Source organism: Homalodisca vitripennis, chromosome 4 (assembly GCF_021130785.1).
Source record: "Homalodisca vitripennis isolate AUS2020 chromosome 4, UT_GWSS_2.1, whole genome shotgun sequence".
NCBI lineage: Eukaryota > Metazoa > Arthropoda > Insecta > Hemiptera > Cicadellidae > Homalodisca > Homalodisca vitripennis.
In genome coordinates this window covers 171,404,813-171,429,048 of record NC_060210.1, presented here as the reverse complement: position 1 = coordinate 171,429,048, position 24,236 = coordinate 171,404,813, and the positions used below count along the sequence as shown (strand labels likewise).

At 35.9% G+C, this 24,236-nt stretch overlaps 1 protein-coding gene across 1 annotated transcript in view; it reads right to left on the bottom strand.

Moving 5' to 3' along the window:
* Positions 1 to 24,236, bottom strand: part of LOC124361295 (mucin-17) — a 59,561-nt gene that overhangs the window by 12,399 nt on the left and 22,926 nt on the right. Inside the window, exons 2-5 of the mRNA XM_046815342.1 lie at positions 5,943 to 6,099; positions 2,822 to 2,974; positions 1,676 to 1,758; positions 1,412 to 1,520 (exon numbers count right to left, since the gene is read on the bottom strand). Coding sequence (XP_046671298.1) covers positions 1,412 to 1,520; positions 1,676 to 1,758; positions 2,822 to 2,974; positions 5,943 to 6,096 — 499 coding nt within the window. The 5' untranslated portion in view covers positions 6,097 to 6,099. The remainder of the gene's footprint in view (positions 1 to 1,411; positions 1,521 to 1,675; positions 1,759 to 2,821; positions 2,975 to 5,942; positions 6,100 to 24,236) is intronic.

Here is a 24,236-nt window from a genome sequence, read left to right as displayed (position 1 = left end):
TTGCATCCCGTAATGTGCTCATTTTCCTTGAATTGTAGCTATGAGTAATTCAGTATCCATGATGAGAACTGGTAAACAACAAATAAACAAGTAAAGCACACTAGTAATCATCTTACCGTTTCACTGCCCTCTAAAGGAATGAGTGCACTTGCCTGTAGAAATTATTTTTGTTTTGTTTCCTGAAAGAGGCAGTGCACCCTTGTCCAAATGTACGCTTTGTTATCAGTGTGAGAACAGGACAGGCATGTTGCCACTTTTAAAACCCTATCTTTGAGTTTAGTTTTTTCAGGCACTCTTGGTCAAGCATACGGTTCAAGTTTACTTGCCCAAACTTGCTTCCAATTTAGACAAGGTTTTAGCAAGCAGCCTATCTCCGTTCTGAGCTACAAGTATCAAGTCAGCCCACTAGTTCTATCAGTGGGTCTATGAGCACTTCACCGAGGTTAAATTTTCTCAAAAACTATAGAACAAATTAAATACTAAATTTGTTTATTTTTGTCCTTGTTTTGACTAAACTTTTGTTTTTATGATTGTTAATATAATTTTTGTCAGAAAAATTTATAGTAACAAATCACTCCAGAGTAGGTTTCAAAGATTTCTTAAGACTAAAATTAAATTTACTACAGAAATATCTTGAAAAGATATAAAATTATGTAATTTTTGCTAATAGAAGTGGTTGTTGTAATGTAAAAGAGATATTTTAGGTAAATTTGGGAGTTTGTGGGTCTAAAAGGAGGCTTTTGTGGACTTATGTTCTTAACAAGAAAAAGTGTAATTTTGAATCATGGAATATGTTTCCAGAAGGTTTTATATTGGTTCAGAGACATCCTGTATCACAAGTACTTCAATCCTAATAAAAGCACACGATTTTATTACTTTTTGGAATATTTATTTCTTGATATTTTGCTATAATGTACGTTTTTCTTTTCAACCATCATTGTCACACACTGTAATTTTTAAAATCAGTTAAATGGAGTACAAACATTTATTCTAAGTTGTATAAAACAATATGTATCACTGAACTACTGAAGCGGTCCAAGAGAACCCATTATCATTTTTGGCTCTGTAGGTTTTGTTGTACTTTGGGGCAGGAAAATCCATTAGGTTAACCTCTGTACAGTTCCTGCACTTATTCTGAAGTTAAGTGAATTCCAACAGCATTTTGACACTCACAATTTTTAACAATTTTAAATATATTTAAAATTTTTTAATTTAAATTTGGTTTTATCAACTGTAGTATTATTTATTATCGTTGGATTTTCAATGGGAGTATATTACAAAAATCTTTGCACTATATAAAAAGTAGGGCAAATTATAACAATGCTTACGTGATATATTTTTGCTGTGGTACTGCAATATCATCTACATCTTCATAGACAGGTGCAGCTTTTACTCCAGAATTGCCTTCAGCCTGGATTTGAACCTTCTTTGAGACCTTCCTTGGTTTTGCTCACTTTCTCTAGCTCATCATCCTTTTTATCTTTTTCTGCTTTTTTTGACCCAACATCTATCTTTCTGGCCTGCAACAGAAGTTACTAACAATAAAATTACTACAAAAAGGTACTAAAGAAGTTAAATCAAAATTTCAAGAAAAAGTAGAATTGGCTCATTTAATATATTGGTTATTTAAAATGGAACAAAACATAATAATTAGTTACATGCATTATTATTTTACCATTATATTTCTTTCTTCAAAATCAGCTGTTTGGGAAAGCTCTCCCTCTCTGCCCTCGTCAGTCACATCTACCTGGGGCAGATCTGCAAACAACATACATACAGGCTATATAGACGAATCCATATGAACTTGAATATAGTTAGGGTTTTTTCTGTTTTAGTCTTACTAATTTGAAAGTTATCCCATATAATGCCTTAATTAATAAGAACCCGGCTAATATGCATGGGGTTATATACATACAGTCAATTTGTATATTATAACATTCTGCTATTATATCAATTTTAACAAAGTTTTACAGTAATGTAATTCATATTGCCGTCTTAAACAAGTATAATTTTAAATTCTAGGAAAAATAGTGATGTTATATGTATACTTATCCCAGATTATGAACTTGTAGGTGACTTAAACCATAAGTTTAATAAATAAGTTGTGAAATTTTATTTTTAAAACCCATAAAGACAAAAAAAGTGAGAAAAGAAGAGTTTTAGATTTATGTTTAAATTTTTAATCGACTCAAACCTAACACGCTGTTTAGTCACATCCTGTTTATAGTCGACCGTGTTTACTAAAAACTATTTAATTACTACTCAATTTAAAGTATTGATGTATTGGTATATTACTGATATGAAAAGTTAGATACAGATTATATACATATTCATAAAGTCCTGTCCCCTCTTTGAACGTAATTTGAACCAAAAAGCTTTTCAAATAATTATTAGAATTAATTAACCCTTGTTGGTAGTGTCTTGAGTTTTAAAACTACTCTCTTCTTTCAAAACGGCAGTGATGAGAGGGAGAGGTTGGAGGTTAACTGGGATGAAACAAATTATGCCAAACACTAAGTGTTATTTCATAGTAACCATGGGTATTTCTAGTATTATGAGGAAAAGGGCTCATAATAATGAACTGAAAATCTTAAAAGACAAGTGTTATCAGTGACAATGTTATCTGGCAGTATTGGTATTTCAAATAAAAAGTAAAACTTGAGCAAGATTATTAAAACTGACAGTGAATAGTAAAAAAATGAAAGGGTCAAATGTTTAGCAGAAACAGAAAGTGTTGAGTAGGAAGACTACGGGAGAAGAATGCGTAAGGTCACCGAGATCGACTCTGGTTGATGTAACAGTAGAAAGTAGTGAAACGCACCATGAAGGGAGACTTGCCGGGTGTCCCTGACCTTGAGCGGTACCAGGCCCTGGGGTCGCGACACTCGGTGAGCCGTGGAGAACTGGTCGTGGTCGGGGTCGGTCGTCCTGGGCCGCAGCCGGACTCCCGGAATCTGATGTGCCGTCGAGAATTCTGCGACACCAGGTAGCGACATCAAGTGATAAAATACACCAGAAAGTGATATGAAGAAATAACCTCAAATCAGCAGATACCAACTGTCTCCACATGCAATTCATTATTTTGAAGCTGAAGTTTTGTCACTTCCTACTATGTACTCGTGGCAGTAGTAACAAAGAAGAATTCTATTATGTATGAATGTTACTTGTATGTTGAAAGACAATTTTAAACATCGTTTGTGTGGTAAATGAAGATGTTATCTAATGGGATTTCAGACAATAGAGGACTAAGAAGTCCAATAGACAACTTTTGAGCACTTATTACAGATTATGGGTTCATAACAGGCAGTGTCGGTGAAGTTTCCGTCATTTTGTCATATTTCATGTTTAAGACATACCTTATCCCAAATGTTAGGCGAACATGCACATGCATAGTCTTGGCCAAGAAATGGAAACTATTGTTTGGGAACAATCACGATAATGTGAGTTAGGTAAATGACTATAACAGTGTGGAGTAAACAGTGTTTACCTCCCGAGGTTAGCATATCCAAACACTGGTATACAAAAGCTCGAAGTTGTAGTAAGAATTTAAAATTCACTTGTTGGTGAACTTAACTCCTTATTAAAGTAACCGCTTGGGTTCTTCGCAACTGATGGTATGAATGTAAAAAGCCAAAAATTTACTACAATGTTGACCTCAATTACATTTAAGACGTATGGGACACACTAAAAAACAAGTTTAAGTAGTGGAGTATCTTGCTGAAGTCGAATCCGCCGTAAGATATGAATGCCGAGGATTTTTCAGGAAGAAATGATTGTCAATGCTACCATAAGATTGTAAATATGAGATTGTCGATGAAATTAATAAATATATTCCATAGATTAGGTTAGATTGGATTGAAAAAGGAGTATAAGGACTTCTAAGTTTATTCCTCATCCTAGATTATGTTAGTAGTACCCCTATATCTTGAACAATATCAAACAGATTCTGCCTATTACTTGACGTCAAATTCCCCATTTTCTTGTCGGATTCCAAATACGGTCCTTCTCCTAAACTCAAAACCTCTCACAATCCAAAATAATGTGTTTAGCAGTCTTCTAGATTCACTGAATAGTCCACACCTAGGATGTGCAGTAGCGGGTCCTAAAGTTTACAGGTGTTTCCTGAACCAACCATGTCCAGTAATAAAATGTATGATCAGTTTCAAAAAGCCTTTACTTAACCTCAGCAGTCGGTTCGTGAACTCAGTGATTGTACCTCTAATAGAGAATCTCTGCCACCGTTGACAGTGATAATCTCTGAACCATTTCCTAATGGATTTGTTAGCAGTTGACTTACTTATACCTCAGGCTGGTTCAGGTCCAAGAAAGTGGACCGTCATGTCCAAGAACTCAGCTGGAATGTGCTGCATTATTACAAGGTTGGAAAGATAATGTCTTAAAACATTCTTAAATCAACGCCCTGGCTATCACATAGAATCACTATCCGTCATGGGCGTATAAAAGGGGTGGGCTCACGGAGCTTAAGCTCCTCTCCCTAGTTTTGAAAGACAATCATTAAAATTACACCCATCAGTTTGTTTTAAACTAGAATAAATTTATTAGGCCTTAATAAATCTCAAGAATGTCCCGGGGCAATATTTGCAAGCTCATATTTTGAAGGATATTTTATACCTCCTAAACTACCTAGTTTTTAGGTAAATTCCGAAATATTTTTTATATACGTCACTGCTATCCGTGGATTGACAAGATTCCTAGTCAATCCTGTATTGATGCAAGCTAAAATAGGATAGATTTCGAATATACATAATCCGTTCAGTTGCCATGACACTAGCAATTAGGTTGCCAGAGAATAGCGAAGGCGAGCAGATGGGTGTTATAGCTAAGCTATTATACATCCCCAAAAATAAAAGCATTTTATTTAAATTTGTGTTAGTAGTAGCCAAATTCTTCCCACTTTCTAGGAATGCAAAAGAACAATGGTTGAGAGAAAGTTCTTTGAAGATTTGTGGAGTCATTAATGCTCATTGAACAACCTATAAACATAATTTAGAAACTTAAAAATGTTTTACCCAGCTATTTAACATAAAAATTACAACATTTTGCAAAATTACTACATGAATCACACTTGTATGTCAGTGAAATTTCTGAATAGTTATTAAAGGGTACGAACTATTAAAAATTGTACAGTTTTATAGTGCTTAATCACTATTTTAAAACAATTTAAACACGTTGTAATTCAATATACAAACCAAATAGAAATCATAAAGTTATGACATTCTCAGAATACTGTGGATGATAAATTCTACTGCAAGATACAGTTCAGCCAGAGCTAGTTACAGCCTATTTGATAGGCATAAGATTTAGTCTAGGAATGGAATCAGTGTCCAGCAGAAAGTAAAATATAACGGTATAGTATAAACTCTACAGGAAGTGCTCACTGATTCCGTATATTTGGTACCATATTTATGAATATTTTACAACAAAGACATTCACTACCTACTTAATGTTTAGTTTCATGCACTTCAATTGCGACTGCTTACTTCCACACATAATGATTCATTGAACATTTAGTCGAGCTTGAAAAGTTAGTATTTCCTAGAAATACAAATGTAGTCGTCTGTACTTAGCCTACATTTAAAAATTATGACTTAATTTTATGGTTAGTTCGCCCCATATCCGTCCATGCATGCGGTTAACTGGCTTAGAAGAATATCTTACATTTTGCACGGCCTCGTAATTGTTTATCTCTGTTATATAAATAACGATCCGCAGAATGATTCAGCTTTACTTATCTATTCTATAACACAACGTTACTGAGACTTAGTGCTGAGGTGTGTGTTAAGAAACGTCATTGTGGACATTAGAAAAAATAATCTATTAATAATGACATCTTGTATGATCATGTAAGGGTTAATAGCAAACAGTTCAACCGACATGTGTTATTTCAAACAAAACTTGATAACTAAAAACTATGTAGTTACCACTGGTGGGCGAGGGTTGGCGAGTTGTGTCACCATGAATACTGACGTACTCCTCCCCAGGCCGTGGCTCCGTCACGAGATCTATCTCTTTGGCGACAGATAGCGCCACACTCAGCAGCCCCAGGAGCACCCACCTTATCTTGGTCGTCGTCATCTTCTGAAACAGGACATTCATACCATTGTATCTGACACAACTACTTGTATACTCTGGTTATGTAAGTGCTAAAGAGGGTCACAGTCAGCAATCGTAGGAGCATCATCTTCTGAAACATAGGACATTCATACCATTAAATCTGGTACAACTACTTGCATACTCAGGTTGTATAAGTGCTAAAGAGGGCCACAGTCAGCAATCCCAGGAGCATCATCTTCTGAAACATAGGACATCCATACCATTATATCTGACACAACTACTTGTATACTCAGGTTATATAAGTGCTAAAGAGGGTCACAGTCATCAATCCAAGGAGCACCATCTTCTCTTGGTCGTCGTGTTCTGGTGAAGTATTTTGGATTTTAATGACTGATTGTTTGGTCCATATTCAGAGTAAGTTATTTTTATTACTTCGGTCTGTCTTGAAACTAAGTCTAATGTGTTACTATTTGCATTTTTGACGTGACAACGTCTTAAATTAGGTTGCGGCTCGGAGTCACTCATGAAAAAGTGTAACGCCCGGTAACGTAACGTTACGATGCCCGTCCCGTGGGTCCGCCGCACGGGATCCGCACGGGATAAAGCAGATAACTGTGGGTCCGCCGCACGGGATAAAGCAGATAACTATGTTTATTCGTGAAAATGTGGAGTGCTTAGATACAACAACTACAACAATAAAGGTAAATAATTGTACACTGATATTTCATTATCGTAAACTATGATTGATTGATTAATTGTTAGATTGACACAAAAGTTGAGAAACTGAGTTTATAGGTTATGTCATACTATTGACAAATGTTGATAGTGTTAAGTAAATTATTAGTTTAAATCACTCTGCAATCAATCGTAATTCAGTCGATTGAGAAGAAACAGCGCGTATTGCTAGTCAAACATTTAAAATAACAAATTATAACCTCTAACCTGTCATAACAGTGCGACCAAACAAACGAACTAAACCGACCAATCACCACGCGCGGAGTTAGAATTTAACTGTGTTTAGCAGGAATTTCAAATTCCAGTTTTAGTAAATGTTTTATTCAACTTTACCATTTACAATAACAAATTTTAATTAATTTCAAATTATGTACAATGTTTTAGTAAACAAAATATATTTCTATAGTTAAAATTTGTGCAATTCTTATTTTCATTCAATTCCTTGTTCCTATTGTGCAATTTATATCAATAAATATTCTACCGAGAAAAAGACGTTGTCACGTAAAATCTTCGCCCGTAAAACCGACTTTACAGGCAACCATAATTTTTTTTACTGTTTCTATAGTATATTCCAATAACTCCAGTCATTTTTAAATGTTTTTCTTTTCAACTTTGTCGTACTTTAGGGAATGGATATTCCTGCCCATTTATCTTCTGCCGGAGAACATCTTCACGAGAGCTGTTTTCCTCTCAGGTTGATTAATCTTGGTAATTTTTTGTGATTTGGTAAGAGTAATGTTAAGTACAACCTATTTTCAACCTTGGATACTGCCACATTATGTTTAGAATTGTTTCTTTACATTAAAACTTCGCTTTGCTTAATAAATTTAGATTAATAATTGTATCTTCACTTTTACTGGCATACTTGTTATGGCATGATTTTCCTAATGAAGTGTTGAGATTTCAATATTTTGACTTTCGTTACTAACATTTATTGAGCATTGAAGCTATGCATTAAGCATTGAAATTGTATTACGTAAAAAGTCTAACATATTCTTTTGCTTTTAATATTTGGACATTTTAACGAAACATTCTTGTAAATTTGGTGGTATGCATCTTTAGGTGCATATTTTATGGTTCGTGTTGATTAAAATGCTATATTACGGTGTAGTTTTGTCTTCAACATATATTTTTCATTGCATTTGTTAAAAGATTGTATAAATCCTTAAAAACTGTATTATTGTGGTAACTCAATCATACTCAATCCCCCTTCAGGATCCAGGAAAGAAAGAAAAATAACTAGTAAAGTTCGAAAATGCGGTAATCCAACATATAAAATATATATGGTAGGTAAATTTGATTATTAACATATCATTAATTTTTCTGAAGCCATGCCATAAAATGAATAAATGATCATTGTCAAAATGACAAGGCTAGTGAATATAAGATAAGATGAAACTACAAGAGTGAAAGTGGCAGGCAAGGATGCTGCCTGCCACCGCGACTCAGCCCCCGCCCCAAGCGGATAATGGCACGTACTTGTAGAAAGTGTGCTTGACATTTATGTTCATACATTCCTCGCCAATATTTACATAATCTATTGATAAGCTCATCGCTCCGTCAGTTACATCTACAGCGTTGGATCATCTACACATAATTATAAGACGAGTTTAACTTTACACACGTGTTGGGCAGATAAAGAGCGATAATAGTTACTACAGAAAGCAGTACAAATATCATTAACACCGTAAACATATTGGTTCTAAATGGTTCCATTCTGGTTTTAAATTTAATTATCCGTTCCGGCTCAGTCGGAAGAAAGGTAGATTTCACATGAGTCCGTCATTTCGAAATGTCAAACTGAAGATGCATTAGTTTAGTACTTATGTTTTGGAGTACCCGAAATAAAACTTTTGCCCAGACGTAATTGACCACCATCTTACAATTTTTGATGAAAATATTTTATTATTTTACTGGCTAACGTACTCATAAGAAATAAATACAAATACTGCATATATTTAAGTACCAAATATAGTCTGAATCTAGTAAGAACGACGGTGTTTATCGTGTTCACAATTATTCCCTCAATATTGTATACAGCTTAAAACTTTGTACTCCCGTAATCTGGAGATCTTACGAGAACATAAAAAACACGTGAGAGCAAAGATTACCGTAGATTACATGATCATCTTAAACATCTTTTTCTTTTTCGATATAATGGATAATAATTAATTGGATTCTTTTTCCAAACTTTGAATGGGCGCAATCTTCAAACCTTAAGAGATATGAAAAAGTGAAAGAATGAGATTAAAGTTTTGGATTTTCTATTGGAATTTGGATTTTGGTTTTGGTGATTGAAATAGACAGATTTATATTAAATCTAACTAAAAAAGCTTCCAGCGTAATAATACGAAGAAAAAATTAATGCGTTATATTGTTATACAAAAATGTTGCATCCATCTCCTAAAAACTTTTGAATCTGGGTGTATACAACAAATATGTTGTGTATGTGTATATATTTATATATATATATATATATATATATATATATATATATATAACCTAATTATAACATAAAAATAATTAAGCATTAGCAAACTACTTTTTATTCACTCTGTCGAAGTAAAATGTCCGATTTTCTGATTTGACTATAAAAAATTGAACTGCATTTTATGTTAGTTTTAGAAATAGCTGGTTGCTCAGACTAATCCAAGTCGAATGGTTGACTGAACCGAGTACCTGGAGTGTTCTAAACCACTGGCAACTCCTCAAGCTAATCATCTCATATCGATATGTATAGTAGTACTAGATTGTACTAAGTCTCGCTCTACAGATCGATTGATTCCATATTTAAATCGGATGGTCGAATAGAAGACTCACTCACTCATTTATGTAAAGTATTGTTTGTTAGAGTTTTGAGTTAATAAGTTTACATTTTTAATAGTTTTTGAATGATGAAACCAAATTATATGTTGCCATACTGCTTGCGTGTGCAGTCATATATACGGCATCAAAAGTTAAAAATATTTTTTGAATAATACATAAACATTTTGTATTTCTTCCATTAGATGGCACGTGATTTTAATGGAAATTCCAGTACACAATACATCGAAACCACCTTGAACATTCGACTGCCAGGAACAGGATAATGTCGCAGTGTAATGTACTGAGGTGAGTAGTAATTGTTACTGTTGTGTGTAATGCAGTCAGTGGTATGTGTCGTGCGCGGGGAAGAGAATGTAACGCAAGAGTAAACGTAGTAACAGAGACAAACACTGGCTGTTGAAACCACCTTGAACATTCGACTGCCAGGAGCAGGATAATGTCGCAGTGTAATGTACTGAGGTGAGTAGTAATTGTTACTGTTGTGTGTAACGCAGTCAGTGGTATGTGTCGTGCGTGGGGAAGAGAATGTAACGCAAGAGTAAACGTAGTAACAGAGACAAACACTAGCTGTTGAAACCACCTTGAACATTCGACTGCCAGGAACAGGATAATGTCGCAGTGTAATGAACTGAGGTGAGTAGTAATTGTTACTGTTGTGTGTAATGCAGTCAGTGGTATGTGTCGTGCGCGGGGAAGAGAATGTAACGCAAGAGTAAACGTAGTAACAGAGACAAACACTGGCTGTTGAAACCACCTTGAACATTCGACTGCCAGGAGCAGGATAATGTCGCAGTGTAATGTACTGAGGTGAGTAGTAATTGTTACTGTTGTGTGTAACGCAGTCAGTGGTATGTGTCGTGCGTGGGGAAGAGAATGTAACGCAAGAGTAAACGTAGTAACAGAGACAAACACTGGCTGTTGAAACCACCTTGAACATTCGACTGCCAGGAACAAGATAATGTCGCAGTGTAATGTACTGAGGTGAGTAGTAATTGTTACTGTTGTGTGTAATGCAGTCAGTGGTATGTGTCATGCGTGGGGAAGAGAATGTAACGCAAGAGTAAACGTAGTAACAGAGACAAACACTGGCTGTTGAAACCACCTTGAACATTCGACTGCCAGGAGCAGGATAATGTCGCAGTGTAATGTACTGAGGTGAGTAGTAATTGTTACTGTTGTGTGTAACGCAGTCAGTGGTATGTGTCGTGCGTGGGGAAGAGAATGTAACGCAAGAGTAAACGTAGTAACAGAGACAAACACTGGCTGTTGAAACCACCTTGAACATTCGACTGCCAGGAGCAGGATAATGTCGCAGTGTAATGTACTGAGGTGAGTAGTAATTGTTACTGTTGTGTGTAACGCAGTCAGTGGTATGTGTCGTGCGTGGGGAAGAGAATGTAACGCAAGAGTAAACGTAGTAACAGAGACAAACACTGGCTGTTGAAACCACCTTGAACATTCGACTGCCAGGGACAAGATAATGTCGCAGTGTAATGTACTGAGGTGAGTAGTAATTGTTACTGTTGTGTGTAACGCAGTCAGTGGTATGTGTCGTGCGTGGGGAGGAGAATGTAACGCAAGAGTAAACTAGTAACAGACACAAACACTGGCTGTTGAAACCAGTTAAATACTCCATATCAACATAATAAATAACCAACTAGCAATTCGCACAAAATATAGATTTCATCATTATTCTGAGTGTTTCAAACATTTGAGGTATTTTTGGATTACGGTTAAATATCTGAAAATAGACAAAAAAGTTCCTATAACACTATGGTATATTTCGCTTAGTTCAGTGTGTGTATGTTTGCATTTTTAATTAAAAAAATTCTAACTCAACAAACAGTACCGGCGTGATGATTTTTCATGCTTGTATGTCTTATTAGGATGTTACTTTCAGGTGAAATAAAACATATAGTATATTGTTAATTGCTTCAAAATGATGGTGTTTTAAAAATTTTATTTAATCATATTCCAAAATATTCATCTATATTTTCTTAACACCCTCTATAAGGATGAATTTAGTTTGATATGTTGTAAAGTGTTTATGTTTTAACGAAGAAACATAATACAAATGTGTGAAGCCATCTCTTCCATTCGTCATTTATCAAGAGGGAGATAAAGATAAACAATTGCCGACCATTACTTCACACCAAACACCAAACACATGAAGGAATAATTAAGAATGACTACGCTTTCTTGGACAGAATGACCGTGTGAACTATCGAACAGAACAACGTAACAGACGTTCGCATCCAAGTGCGATGGGACAGTGACAATTATTACGTGATCTGAAAGCAATGACGGATGTGAGAGTGCTGTTCAGTCCCTCCCTTGCTGAACCAAAACATGCGTATGCGCTGTAACGCTGGGAATGGGTGAAGAAAACGCTGCTAAGTAGAAAACGTTGACTGAAAGTAACATCCTAATAAGACATACAAGCATGAAAAATCATCACGCCGCTACTGTTTTTGAGTTAGATTTAAAAAAATTAAAAATACAGACATACACACGCTGAACGAAGTGAAATAGACCATAGTGTTATAGGAACTGTTTTTGTTTATTTTCATATATTTAACGGTAATCCAAAACTACCCCAAATCTTTGGAATACTCTGTATAATGATGAAATCTATATTTTGTAGTTTGTTATTTATTATGTTGATATAGAGTATTTAACTGGTTTCAACAGCCAGTGTTTGTCTCTGTTACTTCGTTTACTCTTGCGTTACATTCTCTTCCCCACGCATGACACATACCACTGAACATTACACACAACAGTAACAATTACTACTCACCTCAGTACATTACACTGCGACATTATCTTGTTCCTGGCAGTCGAATGTTCAAAGTGGTTTCGATGTATTGTGTACTGGAATTTCCATTAAAATCACGTGCCATCTAATGGAAGAAATACAAAATGTTTATGTATTATTCAGCAAATAGTTTAAACTTTTGACGCCGTATAGTTTTACAACATGTAACGATCTGCTTGTTGATAATAAGAACACCTGGCTACACACTGCAGTATTTCGATGGAAATCGTGACGTTGCACATATATTTAAGTCCGACTTCTTCATCACAAGAGAACATTTGGACAACTGTTCAAAATATGTGTCTATGTCTACTGTATGTCCAATAAACGAATCAATCAACGAAGAATCGAAGTATCCGACAGAGCATAACGAAAGTCAAAGTAGAAATTACTTTACTCCATTTAGCCAGTTTAAATACTTATTATGGAATTAACCAATGTCGTCATGGTCAAACTTATATAAACATGTGAAAAATATATTGCAACCTTGCTGTCCTTTTAGACATTTTAGCCCCTTTTTGGCTAGCAGGATGGGTTATCAGACCTTTTGACCCCAAATTAAATGGAGTTCTGTTTGGAGCAAGAATGTACAAAATTTGAAGTCACAAGGAGATAATTTTAAGAAGAACCTGAGAGTAGATGAAGTAAATAATTGGGACAGAATTGAAGGTCTGCGAGTATGTTAGAAAATAAGGATTTGTTTCGCTGCACCAGTCAGCCACTAGCCCACCAGTTTGTTTAATCTTACTTTTTTCTCTTTTATACAGCGTATAACTGCACTAACTGCACTGCTTAGTTTAGTCCAAACAAAGGTGGTCTTCATGAAATCGATAGAGACATTTCCCCTAAGAAAGAGATCTACCGTCAATCACCGTAGGTCTGGTGGTGATCGAATTGTGAGGTGGCTAAAGGGTTAAAAAGTAACCGATGAAGTTTAGTCATGGCAACTTTCAGTCTTGTTATCTCGCGGGGTCTATAACGATTCCGGCATATTCATAAATATTCAAGCCTTCACAACTTTCAATACACCTGTTCTGATAAAACTATCCAAGTTTGGTGCATGTCGTAGTGTACCACTTAGACTAGGCCACTGGAATAATAATAATTGTTTACTTGTTATACACTCAAGGGACTAATATAGACCGGTGTTGTGCTTAATGGAGGGAAAAATCGACAACCGCAGCGGTACTGGAGCCCGATAGCGAGTTGCGACAGAGTGGCGCAATCGGCCTGGAGAAAGTCTCACAAGCATCCGAAACTTGCTGATAACGGACTCGGATTTCATCCGCTGCGCTTGCTTTCTTTTTATTAGTGATAAGACTCATTTTATCTCTTTACTCGATGAATTTCAATTTCATGGGTATAATTTATTATAAAATAATAATTACGTGAATCTCAGTTAAGAAACAATAACAATCTTAATACGATAACGTAAACCATATAACAAAAACACAGATATTTGGAAACTGATCAAGTAGGCCTATACTAAAAAAGTTTACAGATTTCTTGTGTTTATTGAACGATTGTTTCAGCTTAATTTAACATTTTAAGGAATTTTTTGTAGCATTTTATTCGTACACTGTACTAATGTTAAATACTAATGTTAAATGTTAAATAGTTTGTTCCTCGTGTATTATGACGTATAAGGTGTTTTATTTTTAGGTTAATAATAATTCGCTATTACGACTAAATTACTCATGAATTAAAAGCAGCATTTAGTACTTTTGACTGTTGTATGGTGATACATTTATCGCTACTGTATATTTATCGGATGTTGCGTAATAAACAAAGCCAAGGAAACGTTAGACAACGTTATTGCGTTCTCGGAAGGGGTGAGGAAATCGACTAGTTTTACGTAAACAATTAACAAATACCGAAACCCATTATTAACCCCCTTGCTGATCAATAACAGGAAGTAGCCTATTAACGTGTAACATGAGTCAAATATAGATAGTAAAGATTATAGTAACCCCTGTATGAACGTATCGTCTTTTTAATTGGTTCTCTAGTCCCTGATCACGTGACTTGAGTTCTCAAAAGTTCAGCAAGCTCTTCATTTACAACTGTATAAGACACACGGCCACTACTCTGGCAGTGACATTTTGCACGAGGACATTATTAGAAATAGAGAAAACAATGATGAATAAGAACAAAACAAAATAGGGGAAATAAAACAGAAAAGTAAAACATTGTAATACCCAGTGATAGTATATTGCTTGGTTGAAGCGCTTTTCCATTCGTAGGTGTGTTGATCATGTGGTTCTACTCACTAATTATTGGACTAAGTTGTAAGGGAACTGAATTGAGGTCCTGGTTTTTCGAATATCCGAGGTTTGAGTTCTAAACATTTTTGAGATCCACGAAATGGTTCCGAAGTTTTTATTTAGATATCATTAATTTTATTGGTTTTTATTAAGTACCTTTAGAATATTGTCAACCATGATGTTATTTGGCTCTAGAATCAAACTGGCTGGAATTTTCTTTCCTCAATTCATCACACTTTTAGGTTTAAATGACAGAGAACTTCTTCAACGGCTGAATGTTAGGCCGTGTCGTATGCGTGTTTATGGGAAGAGGTCCACCATGAAGACATGGTGGTGTAGGAGAGAGAAGAGTACTGCCAGTGCCATGTTATGCAACTAGTGGTCCTGGTCCGGTGGCTTATGAGAACCCGAGGGACAAGTCAAGAATGTGGCCAGTCCCAGCCTTGCTTGTGTAATCTTGTCACGTGCATTCCAACACGGCTCGGGTGGGTGCGGGCGCCACAGACGCTACGCATTCAGCAGATTAATCTCAACAACTTTTTCAACAATTACAACTATTTCATGCAGACTCGATTGTTTTGCATGATTCAGTCTCATCGCAGAAAATATTCCAGTGCAGAACTGTGCATGGGACTGTTAGACCCATTGGAAACGTCAAGTGTAGAAAACTCACGAGCACAGAAAGTATTTTTCCGGATGTAGCTTTTAATGAGAGAGGTGTAAAATATCTTGTCCACTACCAATTTTAACATGGTAAATGTCCAAATTACTCCACAAGATTTTATGGTTTTCTGATAAAATATCTATTTGTCTTGATAAGTACTCTTTGTATTTAGTTCATTATTACAAGCTCTTAAATTCTAATATCATCAAACTAAATTTTGTATGGTTTTCTGATGAAATATCTATTTGTCTTGATAAGTACTCTTTGTATTTAGTTTATTATTACAAGCTCTTAAATTCTAATATCATCAAACTAAATTTTGTATGGTTTTCTGATGAAATATCCATTTGTCTTGATAAGTACTCTTTGTATTTAGTTCATTATTACAAGCTCTTAAATTCTTATATCATCAAACTAAATTTGAATACGGTGCCCGTAGAAAGCAATAACGCATTTTGCTTCGTAGTTAGGAAAATAGGGTGCTTTTCTCTGTATTACAAATAAATTCGTTTTTTTTTTATCTTCCTGAGTGATAGATACATCTTATTTTCCGCTTCAAAATTAACAACATCTGACATTGTCAATGGTTTTGGGATTTCTACTAATACTCTCTATAATGTATCACAATCTAAAATAGATTGTTGATGGCTGTACAGTATATTGAGTTGGGCGGAATCTTGTCGTGTAAGAGGATTGAGAAACTAAGAACAAAACAATGCGGCTGGGCGTGGAGTAAGCAGAACACTCAGCGGTGACTCTACTCAGCTGCAGCAACAGAACTTGCATCATTCCAGAGTTGTAACCAGAGAGCGTCAACTATGTACATGACCGTGTTTTATATAGTTAAACGAACTATTTATAGTGTTATCTGAAGTAACTAGTGAGATATAACAGTTGGTGACATGTCCATAGGTGAATCCAGAATGTCATAGCTGAGGAGAGATTAAACCATGTTATATTTCAGAAAGCGGTAATTAACTTCTATTTTATTATTGGCCAACTGTTGACAAAGCGTTAAAAAATGTCACTTCAGTCAGTCTGTCTGTTTGTCCACGCGATATCTCAAAGCACAAAATGAGGTAAAACTACATATAGACAATATCGACTTGGGTGATCGTATGTGTCTCGCCATAGGACTTGGATGATGAACCTGTCAGTCATGGAGATGGCCAAATTTCTTTTCTATATATTTCTCTGTTTGCTTGATATATTTAGGACATATAAGCTATGGATTTGAATTTGTGCATGAAATTCCAGCTAAGCCTGTTACGCTACACATGGTCTGGCGTACTCCTCCTAGTATATAACATACAAAATGCGGTACAAAACATCAGAAACTTTATAAGGCTGCTTTACAAAATAGGCTGCTCATTTAAGTTGTTCTCTAGCTTTGTTTACAATTATCTCTGTCTTTTTGGAACCATTTTATTGAAGCCTCATGTTTTTACTGTTCCGTCAGCTATCGTTAAATTTGACATCAAAATTTTAAAACGGTAAAATATTTTAAAACCAGTATTTCTTTATATAACCTTTTTTTAGATTATCTGCTGTGTCTTCTCTCGAATTCCAATCCTTTTACAACCATATTACATCATTCATTAAACTTTTTAAACTCTGAGACGAACATTACTGGAACTTTCGTGATTAATATTGTATCTTTTTTAATAAGCATAACACTGTGGAATAAAAAGAGTGTTCTTCATACAATACTGAAGACACGTTACAGAACAGACAATTATTATATTTATCAAGCTAATGGTAGCTGGAAAACGATGTCAGCTCCGATTATTGAGAATTTATAGTTGAGCTTGTTATATATTATCCCACATAACGACTTTAGTTGTAATGGGCATTTATTTTTGAGTTGTCTCTTACAAAATTCTCCCCCCCCCTCTTCACAACTCAATACAGTCTACTAAATTTGTGTACATGTGTACCATTTGATTTTTCAATAAAGTAATATATTTTATCACTGTTTAGAGTACACAAGTACTTTGACAACTATATATAGATAATATAAATAATAATAAGTGTATAAGGAAACTCCAAAAATAAACTATTACAGCAATGAGCGTGTTGTTGTGAGTGGCTTGCCACGCGACTGTGAGAAGAAACTGAAAGTACTGCGAGCGCCAGGACCCACGTGGCGGTACCGGATGTATAAGGTTCGTCTGCCGGCGATGAAAGTCACAGCGAAGGTCTCTGATTATCTGCTTTTGCGGTTTTTGTTTCATATTTTACTTTACAGGTTTTGTTATTTTGTATATTGAAACATTTTAAACGCAATTATTATTTTTAGTAGTAAATATTTGATTTACAGCATACACTTGTGAATAGTTTCAAATTATCAATAAGTTAATTTTCTTGTAATACAGATTAATTCTACTTTTAATACACATTATTATCCTTTGGGGAGCTTGTGAAAACACATTCTGACTATTAAAATCCAAAAAAAGCTATTAGAATCATCGCACAATTCAGAGAGTCCTGCATGCAAGCTTTGAAGAAATTGCAGCTGTTGACTCTGCAATGCCTCTACATATTGCAAACAACTTTGTTTTGTATGAATAAATGCGCCTCAACCAGAGGCCGAGACATACACATGTATGAGACACGTGGCAGAGCAAACTACCGAACTGGGAGACACAGAACGGTGGTTTATGAACACCTGCCCTCGGGAGCGGGTGTTCAATTCAGTCAAAGATGCTTTAACGCCTAAGGCGTTAAAGTCTCGCCTAAAACGCTTCTTGGTACTTTCAGCCATTCTATAATGCAGGTGGGTTTTTTGGCTTTCAACTGGGAGGCCCAATTAGAAGGCTGACTCCGCTGTTCGAAGTGGATCGCATTGGCGATAAATGAAAGATACGTGATAGTAAAGATTGTATTTATGAATGTGTATTGTAGTATGTTTTAGGATATCCTTATTAATTAACGTTTGCCATACAATGTAATGTTGTCAAAAATATTTGGTTTGAATACCGGCAACTATTTGAAGATGGGAAGGAGAATTTGCAGGACATTTTGTCACCTTGAAGTGCATTATTAGATGACAGGTTCTCTCTCTCGTCGTGACGGACAGGCGGCGGACTTACACTTCCACGTCCGGACTCCGGGTAAGACACGCCACCATATTGAAGTTTCCGCCAATTTCCCAAGTCACGTACAGTGAAAATGACTCGACTGAGTAAAGAAGAGTGGCTGGGGAGATTGGCAGTCGGCGACCTTGGGAGACAATGTAGCCGTAGCCAGCTGGCTGCTCGACCAGCTCTCTCCGCCGACCTTGATCACACGAAATCACTTTCCAACGTGCGGGCCGGGCCTTGGCGGGCGCCGCCTTCAGGAAACTTGGGTGACCGCGGACTCGAGCTGTACGTGCTCGAGATCCTGGCGGACTTGCACCGACAGTGCCAGACCACTGTTGGAACTCCTGGTTCGCACGTCATAATACCAGAAGTATTATCTCACTTTAAAAATTTTAACCTGGGCCGAAACGGCGAGAACACAAGTTTGGAACAATTGGACTGTTTGGAACAAGTAATTTGGATGCATATTCATAAAAATAAATCGTATATATATATATATATATATATATATATATATATATATATATAATATATTACCTCAAAATTTAAAATCAGTACTATTTAGTAATAGTTTATGTTTCTCTCGGATTCTACAGTTTCTGGTGGTTGGACTTGGAAAGATACGTTTTCTTTGTTATAATACTGAATATAATTTTTGACAGGGGCACTAAAGGAACAAACCAGAAGTCAAATACAAACTTTTTGCCACATAGATGTTTAAAGAACCTCCAGTTATGACTAAAATCGGAATTAACCGCCTTACTTGTATGTACTAATATAATGTGTGATATTAAGAACATGGTAGCAGTACAGCATGGTTAATCTCAATGACACATCTTAGATCAGAATGTTCTCGGTGTGTGAAGGAAGCAGGCTTGCGCATAGCGTAGTGATATCAGATTACTCAGTTTGCATCTCAAAGGTAATATTTTGGCTATTTTTTTGCATGTTGTGTTATAATCATCTTAATTTAAATTAGCCATCATCAGTATATATTTTGATTCCATGCAATTTTTGGGATAGTATCCGAGTTGTATCGTAAATTGAATTATTCGGTCAGAGCTGCTCTTCTTCTCCTTGAACTATTTTTTGTGAATCTAACTGAAATCAGTATCTTTAACTTTAATTTAAACCCTTTACTATCCGCAACTTCTGGATTAATATTATACCCTGTGTTAGTTTTTAGACCTTTTTTTTACAAATAGATTCGAAGGTAGCCTATTCCCAGAGAAGACCGCCCAGGAAAATAAACATGTTGGTTATTTTAGTTTCTAGTTACGTCATCGTTTCATTAGATACGAACATGCTTCAAGCGAATTAAATAAGTTGCTAAAAAGGTTTAACATATAATTAGTAATTATTATAGGAGAAAATCTCTTCTTAATCTAATCCGTTTTAACTATTTATCGTACTTTGACCATGTTACAGCGGTCTAACACCACCACCACCACCACCACCAACAACAATGGATATTTGTAAATTAAAATAAATTTAAAAAATTAAAATAAATTTAATGTGGAAGTATGAAAAATGTCTTTTCAATTAAAACCAAGTCACTTCCACCAAGAATACAAAGCAGAAAAAAACACACACAAAAAAAAAAACAATGGATATGTCAGACAGGATCTCCAAACTAAAAATATGTGAACATAAGTGTGTATTTATGTAACAACAGGCAGGAATGTCACCTAATAAATTTAATTCTACTTATGAACTATACAAATACTTTCATACTGATTGATTATTCTTCAGATTTGTATTTTTTTTAATACGTCTTCGTGGATAATAGAATAACCAGAGTAATATGATTAGTGTTCGACATCGGAGTTTTACGCTAGGCCTTCGCCTTTGTACTAATTAGAAAGTAACTAATAGAGATGCTAGAAGCTGTTTTACCGATGGGTACATTCACTCGTGTTAGTAATAAGTATGGTGCTTTCCCATGAGCAGACGGACTTGCATATGTTAAAAATAGCCATAAGCCAGCCGGAGCTCGCGAACCAATTAGCCGTGTAAACCGAAGGGGCTTCACCGTCACCACAGCGTGTCTTGTTATCCGCTCGTTAACTATTAGTTGGTAGAAAAGTGATAGTCGTACTAAAGTGAAGAAATGGAAACTTGTGTGAGTAACCAGTCGAGCAGGAGCAGGTCGGCTGCGAGGGCGTGGCTTCAAGGTCAAGTTGCTGACCCACATCGCAACATATCTAGCTGCTGCTGCTGCTGCTGCTGACTCAATGCCACATAACTTTATTCGATTTTTTATATTTATACAGTTGTACGAGAAACAACCCTACTCAACTCTATGTCTGCTTAGGACTAGGATTGGAAGGGTAGGTTGGCAACAACGTCACAGTTACGTGCCTTCATGTGTGTGTGTGTATCACGATATCTATAGTATCGGAGGTGCTCGACAAGAGATCGGGAACCTTGAAACAAAAATGTCGTTAATCAGAGTGAGCTGTTTTGTTTCTCAAACTGGTTTTCGTTACTGGAGGGCATGGAATCGCCAAGCGTTGTAGTCGACAATAGCAGAACTAGCACCGACTTAGTCGCGTGTGGCTAACCTGGCGAGGTCGTTTTGTTTGAACGCGATATCATTCCTTTGTAATCGATACAATTTTCTTTATTTATTGATATGAGTTTGATCCCCCTGTGAAACCCGTTTTCAATCAAGATATTGAACTCGCTTGACGTCTTCTTGTGCATTTACATAATGCTGGATAGACTAATACATTGGGGACTACTCATTCGTTAATTTTCTACAATTTCCATCACTTAGAGACTATAGAACTATTGTATACTTCAAAAATTGTAAATAAAAGTGTATCTGTTTTAAGACAAGGACCAACAGCGCAATGAGCTGTCAATGACACTACGGTACGTATTTTAAAGTAATAATTTTAAATAATCATAACATTTCAAATTTAGTTTTGATTTGAGGAATGAGCCTTAGTAATGCAATTAAAATGCATCCAAACTGGCGAATATTAAATTGATATTAACAAAATAAAACATTTCAGTACTTATATTAGATGACAATATATTTTTGACGTAACTGCAGAGCCCCATGATCTATCACCAAGTATAATACTTGATCAAGCAGTTCTTCGTTGGTGGGTTGTATATGTTACACAAGTCACGATCGATAGTATGATAGGTATGAAAAATTTAAAAAATGTTTCTGAAAAAGCTTTTTGGCTTGGAGTGAACAAGCTTTTAAGAAATATACAATTGTTTGAAGAATTTAGTGAAGACGTTATTGTTTGCTATTATCGTTTTTGTTGACATTTTATCATATGTATTCCTATTTATTTAAAATTGATTTACTTCAAGACGTTTGTAATTGTAACATCTGGAAAGCCATATGTAATTTTAACAGTGTAAAATATTTACAACAAAGAGCTATAAAGTGAAGAGAAAAGTGAAGAGGCGCTACATCACGAAAACTATCGGCGCACCAAATGAAACAATTATTGTTATGGTTATCTCTCGTCGCCATTACCCAAGACTCGAAAGTGTCGAGACCACTTCATCACCCGTACCGCCTGGATTCACCGGAGGATTCCACGGCAGCCGCTGTGGACTTTACTGCTCAATGCCAACTGCCAGGACAATCTGCATTTCTACGGTCTGCCGGTGCTCTGACATCACTGAGATTGGACTTTGCTCGTGACTGCACGGATTAGAGCTATTCACAGAGATGATTGCAGGTTAAAATTAAATAAGTATATCCTGTAAGTGTGCAAAACATTAAAACTCCACAAACATCCTAAGCTAACAAACATACTTAAATTCAGACCCTCAGTAACATATAAGAACAGCCAAAACTTAAAAAATCACAAACAACCTCTCAAGCATTCAACACTTTCTTTAAAACCATAATCATAAGATATGACAGTCATACCCGTCAGACTGAATCTACGACCCCGGTTGGTGGTGTATAAATGCCCGTACCCGGGTACTGGCACATTGTGACCCTCAACCAGTAATTACCTACAACGTCAAATTACTAAACACAGGTTAGATCGACTGGCAGTTCTTTACTAGGCTAGGTCAGTATACAAGAATAAGGGGCAAGCTGATACCGCTATATGGGATGACTTTGAACTCTCCAAGTCTCAGGATCTCCAGAGTTTCATCACTCTGGCCTTGAGGGGATCTCCCGCTCTGGTCTGTGGTAACAAGTTAGATCTCCTGCAGCCAAGTCATCACATGAAGATTGCATGACTAAGCGCATCATTCGCGCTGGCTCCTGTAATTATTGAGAAAGAGGTTCATCAAATAATTCAACAACTCCAAGCCAGAAAAATCCAATTACATGAATGTGATATCGATGTGGCTCATAAAAAATGCTCAACTCATACTGTGGGACAACCTAACAAAAATAGTCGACTTATCATTTCAAACAGGGGTAATTTCTTCTTTCCTAAAGGTTGCTAAAGTGCGTCCAATTTTTAGGAAAAGAAATCTGTCAATTTTTAGGAAAGAAGTCTTGGTCTGTCTCTTTCTAGCCGTTCTTAGCAAATTATTAAAAAACAATTTTTGAACATTTTTAAACAAACACAACCAGCTTCCAGGAGATCAATCATTATTGTTTCAGAGAGAGTAAATCGACAATCGACCCAGTAACAAATCTGATCGATATGATTGTACAGGGCAAAGAGAGTCAGTATCACACATTGCTAGTCGGTTTCTTGACCTTTCCAAAGCATTTGACTGCGTTGACCATATCATATTTCTTGACTAATTAGAATCTCTTAGCATTCAAAACGTGTTAAAACATAGGATCTAATTGAAGTTCGCATTTGTTTATCTTTGTTCAAGCTGTATTTCTTAAGACATATTGGTTAAAAATTAGTTTTTACATTAATAGATAAAAAATAAAATGTAGGCATTAACTTGGGGATCTTTAATTTCAAGTAAAAATCTATGCATGATCCCATTTACAATTTGTCCCCCCAATCCCTTTTCAGAGATCAAAGAGTGGTGGGAGGGGGTAATTTTGCAAACCCATTAGGAATTCTTAGGTGTCGTTATTAAATATCCTCAAAGAACGTTTGAAAATTTTCGATCGTCAAAATTCAGAGTTGGGGTCATGGTTGTTTGAAACTTTTTGAAACACCTGGTATTAGTTCTCGTGATATCTGAGCTTTACATTTTCATTTTGAAATGAAAAACTAGTCGTAAAAATAGATCAGATTTTATCAATGGTTATTAATATTTATTGCAACTCATACAATGGATTACGAAAACATAAATCTTTGTTTTGAAATGCTCTTTGAACGTTCTAATGACAGTCAGTACGTATTGTAGTAGGATAGCCGCTGGTCGAGCAAACTACAAGTATGAGCACAAGCACCGCTAAACTGCAGTAAGTGTTTGCGACACAACAGTCACATTACACAATAGTCTGTCACAACAGCTCATCTCCGTCGTGACTCCGCCTGCACCAGCACCAGCAAGCTACTCCTGACCTCCTTCCCCTCCCCCCACTCAACAATCCTTCAACCCTCCGATCACGATAATAGGTTATAATTACGCAACTAAACGTGGTAATAAACAAGGAACTTCAGCTGGGTTATAGAGCCACTATAAAAGGTATTTCTGAAGATCTTAATTCAGAAAAAGTGTAATCGACACAGTTTTGAAGCATACCTTTTAAGGTTAAAATATTTGTGAGTATGTAGAACACTCTATTAACTCTTTGTGGACCACTGACAATCGCAAATCAGCTGTCACAGTCTCTTACAGATAAGAAAACCTAAGATATGCTT